This window comes from Aythya fuligula, chromosome 22 (genome assembly GCF_009819795.1).
Source record: "Aythya fuligula isolate bAytFul2 chromosome 22, bAytFul2.pri, whole genome shotgun sequence".
Classification (NCBI taxonomy): domain Eukaryota; kingdom Metazoa; phylum Chordata; class Aves; order Anseriformes; family Anatidae; genus Aythya; species Aythya fuligula.
Genome location: NC_045580.1, coordinates 47,135 through 68,336, shown reverse-complemented (window position 1 = coordinate 68,336; position 21,202 = coordinate 47,135). Strand labels below are relative to the sequence as shown.

The window sequence follows — 21,202 nt, the reverse complement described above, 5'->3', positions numbered from 1 at the left end:
CTCTGTGGGGTGGCATGGCTTCCCCCCGAGGTAAGCGGAGGGGGGTGGGGAAGAGGCTGCAGACCCCCCCAGAAACGAGCAGCCCCCCATAACCTCGTTTTCGGTGATTTTGGTTTTTGCTGGGGAAGCCTGGGTTTCATTGGTGCTTCCAAAACATGTCCAGGAGGAATCATACCGGGCCCCCCTCAATCACAGCAGAGCTAGGAAGGTGTCTCAGCACCTCATCCCCGCTCTTGTTGGGGTGGTGGTGGAAGAGGAGCAATGTCACGTCCCTCCTTCTTACAGGGACGGTATTAAATTTTGACAACCTCCAGGGATGCAGGGGCCTAAATATAGAGTATTAAATATCATCTCAAGGCGTGCATCTTTACAGAGATATTCTCCCTCCTTCGGTCATGCTGGAAGGGCAGGGTGCACTCAAACAAGCTCTTAAATTTGAGCTTTATGTGGAGAGACCTCAGGTGAGAACTGCTAATAACTGCAGGGACCTTGGGAGATGATTAGTTGAGGCATTTTATTAAGTTCTTATTATGGAAGTGCCTCAGTGGCAGCGTGGGAGATTATTTTCTGCCCTGTGAGACCACCTGGTAGAGAAATTTAGGTTTTCCAATCGTGGCTCCTCATTTTGGGTTAGGACGTTTCCAAATGGGGGATGAGGCGATCGCTCGGGCTGGGTCGCGAGGGAGGCGTCCCCGTTACAGGGACCCGCTCGGAACCCGCTCCCGGGCGGGCGCTGGGGGGCTCCGGGGGGGCTCCTCGCCTCGCGACGCGGCTCTGGCCGTGCCCGCAGCCGCAGCGCCGCCCGCCCGCTCCCCGCCTCGGCCCCCTCGTCCCGCCCGGCGGCGGAGCTCTCTGGAGGAGGCCCAAGGCCCGAGGCCCGGCTCCCCTCCGGGCCGCTGCCGGAGCCGGGGGCCGCTGTCCCGGCCCTCCCGGGACGGCCCCGAGCGGGCGGCCCCGGGGCTCGAACCGGCGGCGACACCGCCGGGAGGGGCGGGAGGGGCGGGAGGAGGCCCCGCCCCGCCCCGCCGCCAGGGGGCGCCGCCCCTCCCCTGCTCCCGCCGCGCCCGCGCAGAAGCCGCCCGGGGCCCGACGTGCGCGGCGGCGGCGGCCGGGCCGGGCCGGGCCGGGCCGGGAGGGCCCGGCCCTCAGGCCCCGGTTTCAGGCCCTGCCCTTCCCCTCTCCCGCCGGGCACGACCAGGCCCCCCGGTGCCCCTCGGCGCGGGGAGACGGCCGCTGAAGCACGGCCGCGGGGCACCCGGCAGCGGAGGGGCGGAGCGACGCCTGCCCGGCCGTGTCCCCGCTGAGCCCGCTCCCGAAGGCGGACCGCGCCCCCTCCGCCCGGGCTCGGCCGCAGCCGCCACAGAGCCACGGGGCGGGAAAAGAGGGCGGCAACGTCCTCCTGCCCCCTCCCCGCAGCTGTTCATACGTCCGTTAATGAGGTCTCACCTCCGTCTTCTTTCCAGGCCAGCGTGGCCCCGTTGTCTCAGCGTGTCCTCACACTGGTGCTCCAGTCCCCTGCTCATCATCTCAGCCCTCCCCTGCTCTCAGTCTGGTAGCTCCGCAACCCTCTGGTACTGGGGAGCCCAGAACTGGACACAATACTCCAGGTGTGGCCTCACCAGGGCTGAGCAGAGTGGGAGGATCACCTCGCTTGACCTGCTGGCAACACTTCCGAATGCAGCCCAGCAACCCCATTGGCCTTCTTGGCCACAAGGGCACATTACTGACTCACAGTCAGCCTGCTGCCCACCAGGACTCCCAGGTCCCTCTCTGCAGAGCAGCTCTCTAGCAAGTCAGCCCCAGACTGTACTGGTGCTTGGCATTATTTCTCCCTAGGTGCAGGACCCTGCACTTGCACTTGTTGAACTTCATGAGGTTCCTCCCAGCCCACCTCCCCAACCTGTCCAGGTACCTCTGAATGGCAGCACAGCCTCTAGGGGGTCAGCCACTCCTCCCAGCTTTGTGCCATCAGCAAACTTGCTGAGGGTGCACTCCATTCCTTCATCCAGGTCGTTCATGAATAAGTTGGAAAACTCTGGACCCATTACTGACCCCTGGGTGACACCGGTGGCTACAGGCCTCCAACTAGACTCCGCGCCACTGAGCACAACCCTCTGAGCTCTGCCTTCCAGCCAATTATCAATCTACCTCACCACCCATCTAGGCTGCACTTCCTGAGCTTATCTATGAGGATGTCATGGGAAACAGTGTCAAAAGCCTTGCTGAAGTCAGGGTAGATCACATCCACCGCTCTCCCCTCATCTACCCAGCTAGTCACCTCATCCCAGAAGGCTATCAGATGGGTTATGCATGATTTCTCCTCGGTGAATCCGTGGTGACTACTCCTGATCACCCCTTATCCTCCACATGGTTGGAGATGACCTCCAGGATGAGATTCTCCATCATCTTTCCAGGGATGAAGGTGAGACTGACTGGCCTGTAGTTGCCTGGGTCCTCTTTCTTGCCCTTTTTGAAGACTGGGATAACACAGGCTTTCTTCCAGTCCTCAGGCACCTCTCCTGTTCTTCATGACCTTTCGAAGATTATGGAGAGTGGCGTAACAATAACATCACCCAGCTCCTTCAGCACGCGTGGGTGCATTCCATCAGGGCCCATGGCTTTGTGGATGTTGAGTTTGCTTAGATGATCTCTGACCCAATCCCCTTAGACCAAGGGAAAGTCCTCCTTTCTCCGGATTTCCTCTCTCATCTCCAGGGCTTGAGACTCCTGAGGGCTGATCTTAGCCGTCCTGATCCCTGCATACTCTGACATTTTCCCCATATCCCTCCTGAGTGGCCTGTCCCTTTTTCCACATGCTGTAGAATTCTTTCTTCTGTCTGAGCTTTGCCAGGAGCTCCCTGCTCATCCATACAGGTCTCCTGCTCCCTTTGCTTGCCTTCTTACTCACAGGGATGCACCGATCTTGAGCTTGGAAGTGATGCTTGAATATTGACCAGCTGTCTTGAACCTCCCTTTCCTTCTAGGGTCCTTACCCATGGGATTCTTCCAAGTAGATCCCTGAAGAGGCCAAAGTTTGCTCTGCTGAAGTCCAGGGTCACAAGCCTACTTTTTGCCCTGCTTCTTCCTTGCAAGATCCTGAACTCCACCATATCACAATCACCGCAGCCAAGGTTGCCCCTGACCCTCACATCTCCAACTAGTCCTTCCTGATTTCATTAATACAAGGTCCAGCAGCACAACTCTCTTTGTTGGCTTAGGTCATTAATGTTGGCATTAAGGTTGGCATTGAGGTAATTAACGAAGACATTAAATACTCTTGGACCCAGTGCCTACCCAGGCGGCACTCATAACTGGCCTCTATCTGGACTTTTTCCACACTGATCACCATACTCCAGGACCAGTCATTCAGCCTGTTTTCAGTCCACCTTACTGTCCACTCATCTAACCCATACTTCATCAATTTGTCTGTGAGGAGACAGTGTTAAGCCCTAGTAAAGCCAAGGTAAACAACCTCCACTGTTCTCCTCTCATCCACCAAGTTCACCGTAAAAAGCTATCAGGCTGGTTAGGCACAAGTCTCCTATCTGTAAATTCCCTGCTGACTAGTGATGATCACCTTCCTGTCCTCCATATATCTGAAAATGTTTTTCACCTTCAGCTCCATGAGCTTCCCAGGGACTGAGAAGTGACTGGCCTGTAGTTCCCCCCCCTTTGTCACCCCGACCCTCACATCTGCAACTAATCCTTCCTGATTTGTTAATACAAGATCCAGCAGCACAACTATCTTGTTGGCTTCTCCACCACCTGTGTCAAAAAGTTGTCATCAATGCACTGCTGGAACCTCCTGAACTGTGTACCTAGCTATGTGGTCTTCCCAGCAGATTTCAGGGTGGTTGAAGTCCTCCAGGAGAACTAGGGTTTGTGACTAAGAGGTTACTTCCAGCTGTCTTAAGGCTTCATTTACCTCTTCTTCCTGATCAGGTGTCCCGCAGCAAATGCTCACAGCAGCATAAGGCACGGTAGCCTGTCCTTTGATCCTTACCCATAAGCTTGCAACTCACTCTTCTTCCACCCCTAGGCAGAGCTCCAAGTGAGAGCTGCAGCTCCTGCCCCAGAGCATCCTGGCCATGCACACCCAGTGCGGCTTCATGCCTCCACCCCACACCTCTAAATTTAGCTGGAGGCATTGCAGTGTCACAAGCACCAAGCTGCTCCTGCAAGCCTGTTCCTCCTGGCATCATCTGCTCTGACACACTTGTCTTTAAGTTTTTTTTTTTTTTTTTTTAAGATTTCTCTTTTCCCTCCCCCTTTTTCCTTGGCTTTTGGAGACCTGGAGGAAACCTGGGTCACAGGGATGTCACTTCTCTATTGCTGCAGTCCCCACTGAGCTGCCAGAAGCTGCCTGGTCCTGGCAAAAGGCTCTGTGTTCCAGCAAAAAGGTTCCCTTCTACTCCAGGAGCATCCTAGCCCCTGCAGCTCCTCTTTCCCTTTCCTTCCCACCCACCTTCTGGCCCTTGCTTTGCTGTAGCAGTGCTGGGTGGCCCCCAAGCCCCACTACCCTCCCCAACGTGCCTTGAGGAAGAATTTCACCCCCCTGCAGGACAATTTCCCTCTAGGGCTGAGAGCACAGGGCACATCCCATCAAGGAAAGGGGCAGAGATATAGCCAAGGGCTCCTGTTTTACACATCTCTTTGTGACAGGAGTGTCTGCTGCAGCGGATGTCCTAGTTAATAACAGAGAATGGCTAGAGGGTTCTTGGGTCCTCTCCCCCCCATCCAACCATATCACTGAAACCCTCATTTCTCAATCCTGCTGTGACATCAGGAAAAATTCTCATGGAAGCAGCACTACAGCACGCAGCACTCAGATGTCTGAGAGTTACTGTACTGTTTTATGTTTTGACCCTTTTTGGCTGGAGAGGTGGGGAGGATTCAACCCCAGCACAATGGAAAGGGGGACAGACAGGTGAGCTCAGCCCGGCTGCCAGTACCATATTACAGAAGCCGTCACACCTGTATCAAAACCTGAGTTTAACGTACACAACCAATGCTACTACCATTGAAGGGGATGCAAGTGGATCCCAACAAAGCGACCAGGCTTAGATCCAGAAGCTGCTGGGGCCAGGCTCAGGCAGAGCCGAGGGAGTCACGGGTAGCTTTTCCCTTTGCTTCCGCTCCAGGCTTCGTTTCTGGATAGGGCAGGGAAAAGAGGAAAAAATTCAGTACCTGAGCATTTGAGCCACCTCACACCAGCATCCTGGGCTTTCTCCACCAGCTAGACCCAGAGCTGGTTGTGCCAGCCCTGCAGTTGCCATGCCAACAACAATGCTAAATACAGCTCAATGTCCCTTTCTTTCCATATTTATTCATTTCAAAACCACAAACCTCAGACTGCATATTCAGGGCCAGGAAAGGAGCGGAGGCATCCTGGCTCCCACCCTGCCAGGGGTGAGTTGTTTTGCAGAGCCCAGAAACCACTGTGAGCTACTCCAGGAGATGACAAAGGAGGTGCCCCCCCCCACCTCCCCACAAAATCTTACGTGGTAGAGGAAGCATTGGTGCTTTGGGAGCCTGTCCACCACCCACAGCCATGGTAACATGAGAGTATTACACCAGCACCCTAAAATTTAAGGCTAAGCCCCCACTCATCAACAGACCAGGCTGTTGTCTTCCTCAAAAATGAGGACCCTCCCAGTCCCCCAGTTTGCCCAGAGCCTGGGTTTAAACTCTGCAGTTTTCTCAGCGAAACTGTTCCTATAGCAACCCCTGCCTACGCGTGGGCTTGTGGTAGCACCACGGCCCTGGCTGCCAAACCAGTCCCCAGACATGAAAGGGGAGAGAAAGCCATCAGCTGCCCCCTCAGTGACCCCTGCAGCACCCCAACCCTCGCCCAAAAAGCTTTAAGGTCTTGGCAAGAGGCTAAGGTACAGAGTGGACAGGTTCAGCCTCATCCACAAGGTAGGATGTGACAGTGTGGGTGCTGAGAAGACTGCAAAGAGAGGTCATCTCTACCCCTAAGACCTACCTATGGCCTCACCATTGGCCATGGGCACACAAGCCTCGTATTTTGGCTTGGAGGCCTCCAGCCCAGCCAGCAGTGTCATGAAGTCAACAACGGTATCGATGTCCTGCTTGTCAGCAGTGGCCTCCCGCAAGGCGCTTACAGCACTGAGGCGGCTGAAGGATGTCAGCTCGGAGATGTTGGCCCGGAGGAAAAGAAGGATGATGTTGAGGTCATTGATGGGGCAGGTGAGCATCTTGCGGCTGAGAAGATCAAAGGCAGGCAGCATCTCATAGACAGAGAGGAACCCTTTGTCCCACTGGCAGAGCTGCAGAGCATTGTAGATGACTACAGGCATAAGGAGGACATAGACACCACCAACCGTGAGGCTGATGAGCTGGAAGACAGAGAAGAAGACCAGCTTGCAAGGGATGAGTGGGGGAACATAGGGCTCAGCTTGAAGCAGCCCTGTTTTGATGGAGCAGCTGAACTCATCCTGAAAGAAGATGTTGAGATGGAGAAAGACCAGGTAGAGACAAGTGGCAGCCAAGAACAAGAGCAGGAGAAGGTTCCTCAGGAGGTAGATGATGACCAGGGAGTGGGAGTGCTGTTTGCACACCAGGTAGCGCTCCAGCAGTGGGAACTCGAAGTACCTCTCCTGGCGAGCCCTGGAAAGAGAGCAGTGACTTGAAGCCACCCCACTACTTCACTGAAGCCACCCTGAGTGAGGATACCAAATACACCAAATACAGCACAGAGGGGCTAAAGAAGCACATCCCCATCCCACCATCTCACCTCTCATATTCCTCCCAAAATTGTTCTGGCTCAGTACTGGACTGCTGGACCTTCCTCATGTGCTGTACGAGGCGTACAGAGCGGTTGTAGGACTTGTCCAGCTCATCAATGATGAAGAGAAGATCGGAGTGAAGGGCAGGGGTGGCTGCATAGCGCCACAGCAGGTAGGGCAGGTACATGAGCACCGCCACTACCAGCAGCGAGTACGGGAAAACCTGGGTGGAGAAGACCACCCCCAGGTTAGAGAAATCATCTTAGAGTACCCCCAGGGTAGAGGGATTTTAGCGGGGGTGAGGTGCTGGACTACTTTGCTCCTGCAAGATCCATCCCCACTGCCATCATGGTGAGACCTGGTAGTGCCCAGACACCATCTTGGTGGTCCCATCCAGGCCCATCAACATACCTTGAGAACCCAAAGGGACTTGGTGACAGCATGTCCTTCAGCATCAAAGCCATGGTGGAGGAGTGAGTCCCAGCAAGCCGTGTCAGCATAGGCAGATTGCTTCCCCGTGAAGTTGGAGGGGGAGAAGCAGCTGATCTGCGAGCCTACAAATGAGGAGAGGAGATGAGCATGTGGGACAGGGCTCTTTTTGAATGTCTCTTGGAAATGCCTGTCCCCACTGCATTTTCTGGCCGTCAGAGGAGCTTTACCATCACCTCCTGAACACTTACTTCCCTTTGAGCACAGCCACGGGTTCATGGCAGCAATATTTAAGCCCAGCTAGAACCCAGTGTGAAACCTAATCCTGCAGCAGAACATTAGCCAAATCCTGTTCTGGCTTGAGGTTGAGAAACACCCAACAGCTCTATCAGTGAAGTCCTGTGTACTGCCATCACCAGCCCATCCCAGTCATCCAGGCAAGCACCAAGACAAGGAGGCACCCTGGTACAGTACAGCCCCCAGAGAGCACCATGGGGAACCCCGACACTCCACCAGCAACTCCTCTGAAACAACTCTGCTGTTGCAGTGGGAACACAAAGGAGTGCTGTAAGCAGAGCAGCCGGTGAGCAGTGGAGCACAGACAAACCAGTGCCTTTAAGATTGCTGGGGTTTTAGGATTGCTGTTTGTGCACCGTGATGGCTACCAGAAATTAGACAAAACAATAAAACCCCATCAGATTGATCAAAATCAATTAGAATCCACAATCAACTAATAGACCTGAGACAGAAAGCCTGGAAATCCCATTTTAGAGGATTTTAGCGTTCTGTCTCAGAGCATGCCCATGTGTGTGAAAACACCAAGCTTTTACAGCACCCACCACCCCCATAGACCAAATCTGTCCCAGCAACAAAATGTGATCAGTGGCTGGTGCAAACCCCCGTCCCCCACAACTCACCAGCAGAGAACTCCCGGGCAAAGGCCAGAGAGACGAGGAAGAGGGGCAGCCCCACTGCGATGAACTTCAGCATACGGTCACTTGGCAGCTCCAGACGCAAGCCCTTGGCACGGGAGCCACTGGGGTCCGGGAGGAGGGCATCCGAAAGCATATACTCAGCAGCTGTGTGTGACAGGGACATTTTTCTATCTGGGACAGGACGCACCACAGGGAAATGGAAGTTGGTGCTGCTGCCTGGAGCTCTGGTACTGTCTGAGGTGCAAGCAGCGTGGCAAGTGATTTTGTACGTCTGAAGGTATCGCATGCCAAGCACTGCCAGCCAGGCAGCTGTAAACGACAGCTTAGACAGTGCGTTAAATTGACTGATAATTACAGGGGAAGCCTTTCCCTGGTGAGGATGCAAATAGCATGCCTTGAAATAGGGAAAAAAAAAAAAAAAAAAAAACAAACAAAAAAACAGAACACCTCGCAGTCACAGCACCACGGCCAGGAAGACAGCATTCCTGCCCAGCCACCACTTGTCCCACTGCATACCAGATCTTGGTGGTTTTACTCCCCTCTCTCATAAGCAGATGTATTTCCAGCAGCATGTTCATGGGGTGTGGGACTCCCAAGCTATTTTTGCCTCCTGTAACAAGCAAGTATGGGGCATAACCCTACTGAAAAGCCCCAGCTGAGTGGCCCCACAGGGTACAAAGAGCCCTTTCCAGCAATCCTGCACGGGCAGAGAACTAGGGCTCCTGAAGGTCCCCCAGTCCCAAGACTTGGGGACAGGCCAAGGGACAGTGGGAGCTGAGATGTCAGTGGCTGCACTACTGATGCAGAGCATAGACTGCAATTCCCCGCATGCCAGCTTTTTAATCTCTCCCTCTCACCCTCTCCAGCCTGGCACCATGGGACCAGCAGCCCACACAATCAGGGACAAGGTAGCAAGCTCCAGTGGGAGAGCAATGCAAGTAGAGGGATCTAGAAATAAGCAATATGGAAATCAGAAGGGGGTGGTGGGATGGAAAAGAGAAGGGTAGAAAAGCTCCCCCACTCTGGCAGTACGGCTGCTGCCCAAAAAGCAGGCAGCCAAAGCCCTGTGCTGACAGCACCAAGCTGGGGGAGCCCTGGGCTGCTCAGCCAAGCCGAGGCGAGGGAGTCCCCACCATGCTGCAGCTCTGAACAGTCTCTCAACAGTCAAAACCCACAGCTGCTGCCAAATTTCATTTTTGCTGCATTTTCAAACAAAAGGAGTCTCCAAATCAGAGTGCCAGGATGATAGACGGCACAGAAGGGATGAGCCAGGGAGGTCCCAAGCCAGGTGGGGTTACACCCACATGGACTCAAACCTGCCCAGGCACTGAGATCATCCCACCCTGCCCACAGACAACCACACAACCTTCACCTCCGCAGGAGATGGGTCCTTTATTACACATGGTCAAGTTCAAAACACAGACTGAGTGATGCCCAGTTTCTACCCAGATTTATCAGCATGAACAAGAGGCTCCTGAGTGCACCTAGCCACATTTCTGCTCTAAACCAGGCCTGGACTGTGGGCAAAAGTGCACACGCTGAAGCCAGCAACGCTGTTACCCATCAGATGAGGTTTCTCCCAAGCAGCAGAGACCACAGACCATATCACACCACTTGCTGCAAGGCAGACATCACTGCAGCAAGGCTAGATCCAGCACTACCATGTGCTAGAGGCACGGAGATGCACAGAACCAGTCCTGTCCTGCTGATGAGCCTCATCCTAGTTTTTATCAATGTCCAGCTCCAGCTTCCTCAATGTCCTGTGAAAGAAGACAGGTGGCTCACAAACGAGGTCTATCCACTTGCCCCCACTGGCACCCAGTGGCAGGGAGAGGCGGTGGGCATGAAGGTGCAGGGGGAGGTGGCGAGCCTTGCTCTGCTCCAGCTTCAGCCTCCTCAGGGTGATTTCAGGAAGCTTCTGCAGTGAAGACAGAGAGTGGCATGAGGACAGACCCAGCATCCCTTCCACAGTCCCACGTCAGCAGCCTGACTTCAAAACCCCAGCAGGTGCCACCAAACAGCTGGTCTTTGCAACACTCTGTGGCACAGTACCTGCCTTACCTGGGGTGCCAGCTTGTTCCAGTGTGAGTATTTGTGATCCCCCAGTATTGGACACCCCAACCCATAGGCCAGGTGAACCCGGATCTGGTGCTTCACTCCTGAGATGAAGAGGAAGAAGAGGAGAAACATCACATCTGCCACAGTGGGCATCAGCTCCACACCTGCCATCCATCCACCAGCATTCTTGCACCAGATAACCCTGTGCTGAGACCACTGGCAGCAAACTGTTACTTCCCAGAGCCTTGGCCAAGCTCTACAGCTTGTTCCTACTTCCAGGACTGCTCCTGACTGCACAGAAAGCACAGTCAGGCACAAAGCACAGAAAGCACAAAGCAGCTGGGCAGCTGTCACAATGCACAAACATGGCCAAACCTCACCTGTGATGGGCTGGAGCTCCAGCAGAGAGCAGGCAGATGAGCTAGCCAGAATGCGGTACCGTGTCACAGCACTTTCTGCACTGCGATTCTTGCGAGTTTTCAGCACCTTCCCATCCTCAGGAGACAGGCGGTAGTTTGGAGCCAGTGTCATCTGAATAATAAAGAGAGGGTGAGCCCATAGGAAAGGGAAGAAAGCATTCAAACTGTGGCTGAGATGGTGCTCACTCACCTTGTAGTGTGGCTGGTGGCTCTGCACCTCCTTCTCTACCACGGGGATTTCCACAATGCCCTCAGCAGGGTCAGGGTGCCCTACGCTAATTGCCCTGTGGAGGGAAAGCAGAGGTCTGTGGGGTGCAGCTCCAGCCCTCTGCACATCTAGGACAGGAACCCACCCTCATCTCTCTTCCCAGGAGCCAGCCCTCTAATGGGTGACCCAAATGCTCATGATCAAATACCCATTGCTTTCATAGAGCCCCACTTTCCAACATCTGCACACTGGCAATTCTCCCTTTGCTCCTCGCCAAAGACTTTTTTTTCCTACAAAACCATTCCTACCAGTATATCTTCTCCACTTGGCGAGTTTTGAAGAGGAGTCGGATCCTGTCTGCTGCCTCCTTGCTCCGTGCCAGTACCATGACACCTGTGGTCTCTTTGTCCAGCCGATGACACAGGTGCAGGGTTTCAGCTCTCATGTTTTCCAGCATCTTGGCCAAAATTGGCAGCACATCAGTGATACAGTTCGTAATTCCAGGGCCACCTGCATAACCCACAGACAGCAAGGCAATAAGGGCAGGTATTCACATCCTACTCTAGCTTAAATTAATCCCACAAAACAAGACGAATGGGCTGCAAGATATACCGGGATTCTTCTCTTAACAGTAATCAGTGAGAGACAGCACTAGGCATTTCTTCTACAGAACAAGTTGCTAAGGCAGCTCAATTCGAGCCATGATCTAAAGATGGCAAACACCCCACACCTTTCCTTGGAGCTGAAAGGAAGAAAGAAAACCACAGCACAAAAAGGACAGAGACAGAGGACCCCTCTAACACCATGACAGGTATAGCTATTCTCCCCTGTTTGGTCAGATGGGAGAACCCCCAAGCCCAAGGCCCCTTCTGAACTCACTACATGCTAAAACCAAAGCGATGACCCACACTGCGCGGGAAACATGCAAGGTATCTGCAGCCCTACAGCATAACAGCAGCGGCATTCTTTGTGTTTGGGGGTGTTTTCTACCACCTCCCAACGTGCCATTGCCCATGAGGGGGACCAGCAGACGTTTCACCCGGTGGGACGGGCACCACGCTGGCCCCGGGCGCCCCTCACCGTGCACGGGGAGGCCATAGGGCTTGTTGAGCACCACCACCTCCTCGTCCTGGTACACGGCTCCCTGCTTCAGCACTCTGGCCAACACGTTGGGGTGCACCCGCTGCAGCGCGGCCAGCTCTCGGGCCCGTCTCCGCGCCGGGTTCCCGGGCACCTGCGGGGGACGAGAGGCAGGCGGCGGGACGACGGCTCCCGGCGGTCGCTGCTGGGCACCCCGCGGAGCGAGGGGAGCAACGCCCCCGGCCCGACCGCGCTCACCTCCCGCTTCTTCTTCTCCTCCTCCTCCTCCCTCCGCCGCGCCCGCAGCCGCCCCGCCAGCCGCTCCGCCCCCGCCGCCCGCCCGCAGACGGAGCGCGCGGCCCGGCACAGGGCGGCCACTCGCCGGCGCCACAGCGCCCCGCCGCTCGCCGCCATTTTCCTCTCCTCCCCCTTCGCCCTTCCGGCCAATGGCGGCGGCGCGGAAGGCGGCCCCTCGGCCTCCTCACCCAACGGGAAAAGGCGGAAGGAGATGAGCGACAAGGCGCACCGCCAATGGAAAAGGGCAGTGCCGCCCTCCCGTCCCGCCCCTTCGGCCGTTTGAAGGCGGGCGGCGGTTGGGGACCGGCAACGGCTGCGGCGCGAGGACGGGAGCAGCTGGGGGGCGGCAGGTATCGGGCCGGGGGGTGGCCGGGCCGTCGTGCCGTGCCGTGCCGTGCCGTGCCGTGCCGTGCCGTGCCGTGCCGTGCCGTGCCGTGCCGTGCCGTGCCCCGCCTTCCGCAGTGCGTGGGGAGGCCTCGGTACCTCAAGCCCGGGGCTGCCACACCGCGGGGGGGCTGCTCTGAGGAGGCCAACCCGCGCCCCACTCCTTTCCCCCCCCGCTCGTGCCCCTCCACAGGCCGCGACACAGCAGCACTTTACCCAAATTAACGGAAATTTATCAAACTCGCAACAGGAAATGGAAAGAAAAAAGGCGAACATCCCTTCAGGAGTCACTGGTTGGTGAGGCGAGCTCCGGGCCTCCAGTGGTGCAGAGCCGCTTGGCAGCCCGCTCAGCAGCCTGGCTGCGGCCCCTCCGCAGGCAGTGCTGGATGCGGGACTCCAGCCCCTCACACTTGGGCCGCTCCAGTAAGGGCTTGTATGTACGGGCTTTGACGCCTTCCATGAAGCTGCTGGCCTGGTTTTGCACTGGAGGTTTCAGATCTCCCCAAAGGACAGTAGCAGTGACATCCCCTGGTCCTGCAACATAAGTGAAGAAATAGCTGTACTTTCAAACATCTGTTTGATTATCCCCTTGTTTATTTATTTTTTAAACCCGTTAATACTATCCCTATATAATTTCTGCCATCTTTTTACCTTTCCCTGCAGCCACAGGAGCAGCATCCAGGCCTTGTAACATGTTATGCAGCACTTGAGTTTTGACTGCGTGGCTGGCCCAGAGCTGCTGCAGGTGGGTAACATTGAACTCCTGTACCTCCCGGTCATAGATCCACTGAATGTTCTCAAACTCACAGTCATACAGGACCAGGGGAAACTCCACAGCCATGCTAGGGAAAAGGAGAGAAAGTGTTACAAACAGATGGCTAAGGGTTTGGAGGCATGCTAGAGAGGGCCTGCAATAAAAAAGGATCACAAGGCTAATGCAACAGCACAACAGCTGGCTCTTTCTGCTAACAACAGTACTGCCTCTCACAAAACTGCTTTTTTTGATATATATTTTTTTTAACCAAATAACTAGGGCTAAAACCATCAATAACTTGTCTGAGTAAAGCAGTAACAAGAAAAGGTGATCTTTAACACTATCTCAGAGAGAGGCCACTGGCAGCTTGCTTCCTTCCTGTACAAGATGGCTTTGCAGGCTGGCAGAAGAGGGCTTTGCCACCAGTGCTTCGCACACAGTGGTCTCTGAGAAGCAGCCTAGGAGGTTTCCTGAGCTGTCCATACCTGTACTGTGGTTTTCGGGGATTCTTCTCTACATCCAGCAGCTCATCAATGATTTCTGGGCTCTCCATCCTCTGTCCGATCAGGAAAAGGATGGCCATCATGCAGCGCACTTGGTGGTAGAGGAATGCTTGTCCTGTCACCTCAAACTGGCATAGTCGAAAAGGGTCCTGCAGCCCAGCTTCAGCTCCCCTGTCCACCCACATCACCTGGGCGCTGAGAATTGTTCTCTGGAAGTTGATCACACCGTTGGCCACGTCCATTTTACACAGGTTACGGAAATCATGTGTCCCCACATACCTCTGGGCGGCAGAGTGCATGAGGGCCACGTCAAGGTCCGCGCAGGGAAAGAAGTAGCGGTAGGGTCCTCCTGAGGCAGCTGAAACCGGGCGCTGAAGTCAGGCTCCACAGGGGACCAGGCCAGCACGCGGATATCTGGTGGGAGCACCCTGTTCAGAATATGGGTGTAGCAGAGCTCTTCCTCTGATTTACTGTTTTTCCCTTCTGAGTTACCCTTGCAACCATTTAGTTTCTTCCCCTCTGACAGGTTTGAGCGGAGATCCAGGGAAATCACCTGCAAAATTAGGAAAACTGGGATTAGGTAGTGGATGGGTGTACTTTGCATGTAAAGCCAAGTCTTCCTACACCTCTGCCTTACATTTTGGTAGAAATTCAGGATCTCCTACAGAGGAAGGTATCTTAAATTGGTCTGTCTTACCACTCCTTCCTGTGGGTAAAACTGCAAGTGCCTCTACTGAGCTTCCTACCAGATGCTACAGATTCCTTTAATAAAACAGAGAAACTTGCAAACTGCCTACATAGCAGAGACCTACATGGTCTCTAAATGGCTTCAGTTTTAATCAGTCTGCAAGATACACATGTGCTTTTTTTTTTTTTTTTTTTTTTTTTTTAACTCCTCCCACCTCCCCCACACTGGAGATCATGACTTGCACCCACTAACAGTTCAACTGGCTGAGAAATCTAGCATGGGAACAGGTGAATTAACACTTGCAGGTTTGTAAGCGCATCAAGCAGCACATGTAAAGGTGGTCCATGCCTTTATTTCATGTGGTTTGCTTTGTGACCTAGAGCAGATGAGTGGTGCAGGTTAAAACCATCCCAGCAAAGCAAAAGCTAAGCACAATCTGCTCTCAGAGCACAAGCAGGAGGAGGAAGAGGAGGAAAGCAAAGCCACCCTAAAGCTCTGATGGCAGCATGCGGAGGCTGTGCCTTCCCGATGGCTCCCTGCCACCATGTGGGCCAGCTGCTCCCCTCCCTCCAGCTCCCACTCCCACGCTCCCTTCCGCTGGCTGCAGCTCTCCTCAGACCCTTCTGCACGGGAATTCAGCTTTCTCAGTCTGTGGGAAGCCATCCAGTTATTATTTTTGCTGTGTTAGTGAGTTAACTCAGCTAAGAGGGGTCTGCCAAGCATTGCAATTGGCACAGGAAGAGCAAAATGTTCATGTGGGGAAGAAGGGGCATCTCCCCTTTTTGGCAGTGCTGAGCTGTTCTAATAGCTGCCCTGGCTCAGGAAATGGCAGCCTAAAGTGCATTTTATCCTCCCCTGAAAACAACAGCACTAATAATCTATTAGTGTCTGAAAAAGTTCTTTAAAAACAAATCCAATCTGCACTGCCATGTACTGAGCACCAAGCTCATCACCATTCATCACTAATCCCATAGAATCTCCATCCCGAGCTCCCCACACTGGAGCTTGTGAATCCATCCTGACCTGCCCAAAGGCACTGACTCCTTTGTCTGTCCGCCCACAGCGGTGATAGTTGGAGGTCTGTCTGTCATCTACCAGACGCGTCTTCTTCAAGGCTTCGAACAACTTCTCTTCAATTGTGTTGCTGGTGTTCTCCTGGCTGGCAAAGCCTTGGTACCCCCAGCCGAGGTAAGCAATCTTCAGTGCCACGTGCCTGCGGCTGTAGGCGCTGAAATCAAATGGTCGCTGCTGCTGCTTCCTGTGTTTCCTGGAGGCTGAAACAGTGTCTTTTGCCACAGTGCTCTCCTTGCCCTCAAACAGCTTTTCCTGCAGTCGCTTCACCTCCTCCTCCAAGTCCTGCACCCTCTTCAGGAGCTGCTCTCGATCAGTAGCCCCACTCCCATCTGCCATAGTGAGTGCGTCCCTTGGAGTTTTAATCAGTAGCTGGTAGCTCCTCAGGTCCTGCAGAGAAAGGAGAAAATCTGTGTTTCTGCCTTTTTGTGCAGTTTTTATTACACGTGTGCCTGTAGGCTTTCTGTAAAGGAATTATCTATGTAATTACGCTTTTGTCTCTTTTTCATCATTCAGTGTTCCTAGCAGCATGTGGGAACAGTCAAGGTGCTTGGCTGGGGCAATTTTATCTTACTTGAGGTTCCAAATCTCTTTGGCACTTTTAATCACTCGTCTTCCTCCAGCCACCGCTGTCAGACCAGCTCTGCTCCAGCAGCCCAGCACGGCAGCAGCACATTCCCACATTTCCTGTGCAAAGCTGTCACGGAGCAGTTCCCGTTCTCGCCGTGTGCTCAGCTAGCATCAACACTTCAGACAGCCTGCTAACAGCTACCAGTCATCTCGCAGCACCATCTGCTCTAACATTTCATAATGGTATCGCTGCTACACGATTGAAACTTGCATTTCCAAACCTGTTTAATGGCATAAAGATAGCCCCAAACCTGCACACTAAATGTGAACAGTGTCCACGTCCCTTTTGCAGCCAGTCTTTAGTCTCACCTCAACCAGACCCCCCACAACTCAGCCTGGAGCTCTGCCTTTAGGCTGTAATGGTCAACATCTAAATGAACATCTTTTCCTCATCTGTGGAAATAAAACACCCTTATTTGATGTCCCTAGATTTAATCATGACTAGGGTATGGTGTTTTTGAAAGAACATAGTGGTTTGCATAAAGGGAGAATCATTAATACCTCTGACAAGGCTTACAGCCACAGAGCAAAGTGAATCTGCCCTGTGTTTTTATCCAGTCTCACACTGATACTTCATATGCAGTGCCATAGTTTGCAGTAGACTTGTATATAGTTAGGGACTCCTCTGTGTAACTGGAGCCTAGATTGACACCCATAAACTTGAGAAGCTTCAGGGTGGCCAAGAGTCCGAGACTCTTTCTCAGAGCCCCTTTTTACATGTCTTCATCCAACTTGGATGCACTGCAAGACATAAACTGCAAGTTTATTTTTGCAGGATCCAGCCAGCCCAGCAGAAACCATGGAGAACACACAGGGAGCAGAAAGGTATAGATGGGCCACTCTGAGCTATGAGGAGCAGCATGGCAGCAGTGAGAGCTGGAGAGTACCCCCCCGCTGTGACCCCTACACTGTGGCCACGGGGCTGAAGCCAGCCCTTCCTGCATTTGCAGAGCCCCCTGCTGCACCGTGGTCCCCTGGGAACTCAAGAAGGCTGGCAATGAAGAGGAAGGTGCTGAGGCGGAGACCTGATGGAGGAGTTGAGGTCTCTGATGAGTCAGTCATCAGCACATGGGACACCAGTGATGAGGTCTGGAGCCTGAGACAGAAAATGTGTCAGCTGAGCACTGGCCCAGAAGACAGCCTTTCTGAGGGAGAAATTGAGACAAGCAGCAGCTCCCTTGAAGAGTCCTCCCTGGAGCCTCACTGTCACCAACAGACCCCTGGGGATGGTCCCCCCTTTCTTCTCAGGGTCCTCCAGGGCTCTCCCACCTCTCAGTACACAGCCACAGCAGGACCGCCCAAGTCCTTCATTCCACCAAGGTTAGAAGCACTGGGCCGAAACCGTGGCAAAACCGATCGGGTTGCCAAGTACTTTGAATACAAGCGAGAGTGGGAGAGGTTCCATGTGCCAGGCGAGGACCAGCGGAAGGATTTGCGCTGGGGCATTCGGGAGCAGATGCTCGACCCGGCCTGGCCTCCCAGCAGGCCACAGCGCACCTGCGTCCCCAATGCCTACATGGTGCCCACAGAGAAGAAGAGAGCTGCCCTGCGCTGGGAGGTGCGCTGGGACCTGGCCAACGGCCTCATCCCTCGAAAAAGCACCTTTTTCTGAAGTCCTGCAGCACCCACACTCTATTCACAGATGTTTTTTTCCTCCTCCAGGTCCTCAACAACTCTGAAAATCTCCTTTGTGTTTATACAAGTGTGTTGTTTATGATGTACAACTTTACCCAGCTCCTCAGGTTATGGGGTTATGAACATCTTTGCTTCTCTATTACATCATGCAAGGCTTCATGTGGAGTAACTATCAGAAAGTATAGGAAGCAGACAGGGTAAACCCATTCAAATTACAAGATTTTCATGCTCTAGAGAATAAACAATAAAATGAGGCTTGTGATTTTTGCATTGAATTGTGGCAGTTCCCCTGAATCGGTTGCTGTGTGAGCTGTTTTATTTAAGGCGTCTTGGCAATATGCTTCTTTAATAAAGCATGTGAGAAGATCTGTTATAGCTGTGTGGATTAATTAGAAAGACCACGTGGTGCAGGATTCTCCAAAAGCTCACAGTGAGCGAGTATCATCCCAGGCTTACCCTTGCACAGCCAAACTCTAAGCTCCCCCCACTTTTTTTTTTTAACCTCATTTTAACAACGATCTCTAGGGCGTGCGTTCAGACCCTCTCCCGCGCCGTTCCGCTCCGCGCGCTCGCGCCCGCCGATTTCGGAGCGGAGACACCAAGAGCAAGGCCGAGCCCGCGCTCCTCGGCGGCTGGGCCGCGGCTGCCTCCTCCCGGCGCTGCCCGCTGCCCCCAGGGCCCTCGCCCGCACCCACCCTAGGGCCGCCCCTACCTGCACTGCTGCCGCTATCGGTACCGGTGCCGGTGCCGCTGACCCGGAAGCGCCCGCCCGGGGTTAACCGCCCCGCCCGCCCCGTGAATGTTCACGAGAATGGAATATTCATACAGCTCCCTCCCGGGGGCGGGGCTGACACCGGGCTGAACTTAAAACCCAGAAATCCCAACCCGGTTAAAGTCCAGCCCAGGTCTGGAAAGTCCTTTGCATTTCTTCTCCCCATCCCGCTCTCTCCCCCCCTCCCCCCCTTTTTTTTTTTCCCTCTTTGTTGGCCTTTTTTCCTGGTGCAGGACCGTCTGGTATTCCAGAACGAGGCAGAGCTGGCTCTGTCCCCAAAAGGGTTTTATTTACCCTAATTCATCCCAGCCCTTTCATTATTCACCAAAAGGGTGGCATACACCTCAGCAGCTGCCCAACCTTCCCATTCTGCAAAGGACACATGAAGATCTACAAACCAACCTGACTTTCCATTTTGATTACATTTTCACTCTGCACTGAGCTGAGACAAGGGCTGGGGCCAACCAGGGGCACACGCACAGCTGAGGCATGACTTAGGGCTCGCTGTGAGGCTGATGGCTCCATGGCCATGAACCCAAAGTGAGGACATTGCCACCTGACCCTTACTCGGACCACAACCCTTCTGTGGCATGGTGTACCTGGTCAGGGCACCACAACCCAAGCTGCGCCACCACAAGCTGGCTGCGGCATTGCAGTCCAGCTGTGTTATTGCAACCCAGATGTGTGGCTGTGATCCAGCTGTGCCATCCCATTCCAGCCATGCACTTGCATTACACCAATGCTCCCATGATCCAGATGTGCTGTTACAACCCAGATGTGCTAGTGCAATCCAGCTGTGCATTTGCAATTGCCTATCTATGCCATTTTAACAGACATCCAACCGTGATCCAGCTATGGCACTGATCCAGCAGTGACATTGCAGTCCAGCCATGTCACTGCAATCCAGCTGTGCTTCTGTGATCCAGCTGTCCTACTTCAATCCTTCCACGTCATTGCCACCCAGATGTGCTGTTGTCACCCAGCTGTGCCACTACAGTACCACTCCACCCTGCTCTGGTGCAGCATGGCATAGGGGTTCCTGATGTCCTTGGGGTGCCACTGGATGACAGGGGACTGTGGCAATAGCCACCATTGCCACCCAGCTCCCTGTCACCCTGCAGGGGGAGAGAAGAAGCAGTGTGGAGACAGTGACACAGCACATTGGGGGAGACAGAGGATGCTCATTAATTTCTGTCTAAGCACTGCACATAGCTGCCAGCAGCTGATAGTGAAGTGGGCAGCAAGTTGAGGGGATGAGGGTGTTTGGGTGGGGATAAGGATGGTCAGGACAGACAGTGATGCTCAGGAGGGATGAGAAGGTTTGAAATGGCCAAGGACAGTTACTAAGGATGAGGGTGTTAAGGAAGGTGGAGGAGCCTGAGGACAAAGACAGCTGGGAGGGCTGAAGATGGTGGAGAAGGATGAGAATGCTCAGGAGGTGTGAGGAACCTGGGGACAACATTAGTTGGGGAAGACAAGGATGCTGGGGAGGGCAAAGGCACAGGAGAGGAGGGACACCCACCTGCCTTGGTGCCACCCACCCTCTGCACAGGGTTTTTGCTAGTGGAAAGCTCATTTTGGGGTAGAAAATGAAAAAAAGCTGGATTTTACCTCAGCCAAGGGGACTCTGGCATTGCCACTGTGCTCCTGTCCCTCCTACCCTTTGCAAAGGGACAAGGCCCTGAGCTCCCTGGCCCAAGAGCTGCCCCCTGCCAAAAACCACCCCCACTCACCTCTGCCTGTCACAGGAGTGCTGTGCACTTGGTCCAGCTCTGAGTAAGGACACACAGCCTGTGAGACATCTCCCTGGTGTCTCCTAGGTGTCCTCCCCCTTCTCCAGTGCCCCATACCCACCTTGCTTGCAGATGTAGTTCTAGAGCACTGGCAAAGGGGTGCTGGGCTCGGGAACCCCAGGGTTCCCCCTGTGAAGGTCGCTGCAGCTGGGGAACATCACGGGGCAGAGGCTTGGTAGCTCCAAGGACAGGGCTGTCAGGGCTGGGCATCCACGGATGCTGAGCCCCTTGCCCCCTGCACCCCAGGCTCTGTCTGTTCCCTGGTCCCTGCTGCCTGCAGAGAGGGTCTGGTGGCACAGAAGGTGACCAAGGGTATGTGTGTGTGTCCCCTGTGGCTTCAGGGAGACCTAGGCACGAGGTGGGGATCTCAGGCACCCTTTCAAGTTCCATAGGATGGGTCAGGTGCAGCATTCTGGGAGTGGGCACCTGGAGGCAAGCCTGACACTCTGGGAAATGGGCATCTAGGGCTGGTGACAGAGATGATACGCTTGTACTCTGCTGCTGCTTACCAGGGTGGCATGGCAGTGGTGGAAGCCCCATCACCTCCTGCTTGTGCTGAAACCTGGGCGGCTTCTCATTGCTGTGGGAATAAAAATGTTGGTTTTGCAGAGTTACATTGTTTAAAGGTAAGGAATGTGGTATTGAGATATGCTTGCAGTGATAAGAAAATTTAGCAGGCGACCTTGTAAAATGCAGACAATCAGACTCCTTAGAACAATTAGGTGAAAATCACGGTGTCAAGTTGGATAAGTGAAGAAACGTTACCACTTCAAACAGTAAAAAAGTCAAAAGAAATC

General features: G+C 54.1%; 4 protein-coding genes across 5 annotated transcripts; 1 reads left to right on the top strand and 3 right to left on the bottom strand.

The window, feature by feature from the left end:
• Positions 1 to 5,609: 5,609 nt before the first annotated feature.
• On the bottom strand, positions 5,610 to 8,330 carry PANX3 (pannexin 3). The gene is made up of 5 exons (XM_032201717.1): positions 8,096 to 8,330; positions 7,161 to 7,303; positions 6,758 to 6,972; positions 5,984 to 6,630; positions 5,610 to 5,785 (listed from the first exon to the last, which is right to left on the bottom strand). The coding sequence occupies exons 1-5, from the start codon at positions 8,274 to 8,276 to the stop codon at positions 5,610 to 5,612; spliced, it is 1,362 nt and encodes a 453-aa protein (XP_032057608.1). The 5' UTR covers positions 8,277 to 8,330.
• A 1,156-nt stretch (positions 8,331 to 9,486) lies between these two features.
• RPUSD4 (RNA pseudouridine synthase D4) lies at positions 9,487 to 12,292 on the bottom strand. Its single transcript, XM_032201716.1, has 7 exons — positions 12,137 to 12,292; positions 11,879 to 12,032; positions 11,107 to 11,308; positions 10,781 to 10,874; positions 10,552 to 10,702; positions 10,175 to 10,272; positions 9,487 to 10,031 (listed from the first exon to the last, which is right to left on the bottom strand). Exons 1-7 carry the CDS (start codon positions 12,290 to 12,292, stop codon positions 9,834 to 9,836), a joined length of 1,053 nt encoding a protein of 350 aa, XP_032057607.1. The 3' UTR covers positions 9,487 to 9,833.
• Positions 12,293 to 12,636: 344 nt separating this feature from the next.
• PUS3 (pseudouridine synthase 3) lies at positions 12,637 to 20,937 on the bottom strand. Its single transcript, XM_032202059.1, is given in 6 exon segments — positions 12,637 to 13,093; positions 13,211 to 13,401; positions 13,799 to 14,160; positions 14,163 to 14,369; positions 15,528 to 15,965; positions 20,915 to 20,937. Coding segments are annotated over 5 exon segments (1,401 nt in total). The 5' UTR covers positions 15,915 to 15,965; positions 20,915 to 20,937; the 3' UTR covers positions 12,637 to 12,839.
• Positions 13,229 to 18,154, top strand: HYLS1 (HYLS1 centriolar and ciliogenesis associated). Of its 2 annotated transcripts, none has more exons than XM_032202060.1 (2): positions 13,229 to 13,304; positions 16,981 to 18,154. In XM_032202060.1, exons 1-2 carry the CDS (start codon positions 13,257 to 13,259, stop codon positions 17,815 to 17,817), a joined length of 885 nt encoding a protein of 294 aa, XP_032057951.1. In that variant the 5' UTR covers positions 13,229 to 13,256; the 3' UTR covers positions 17,818 to 18,154. The 2 variants fall into 2 exon arrangements, with proteins under 2 accessions (XP_032057951.1, XP_032057952.1); XM_032202061.1 differs by lacking the exon at positions 13,229 to 13,304 and adding an exon at positions 15,635 to 15,692.
• Positions 20,938 to 21,202: the final 265 nt, after the last annotated feature.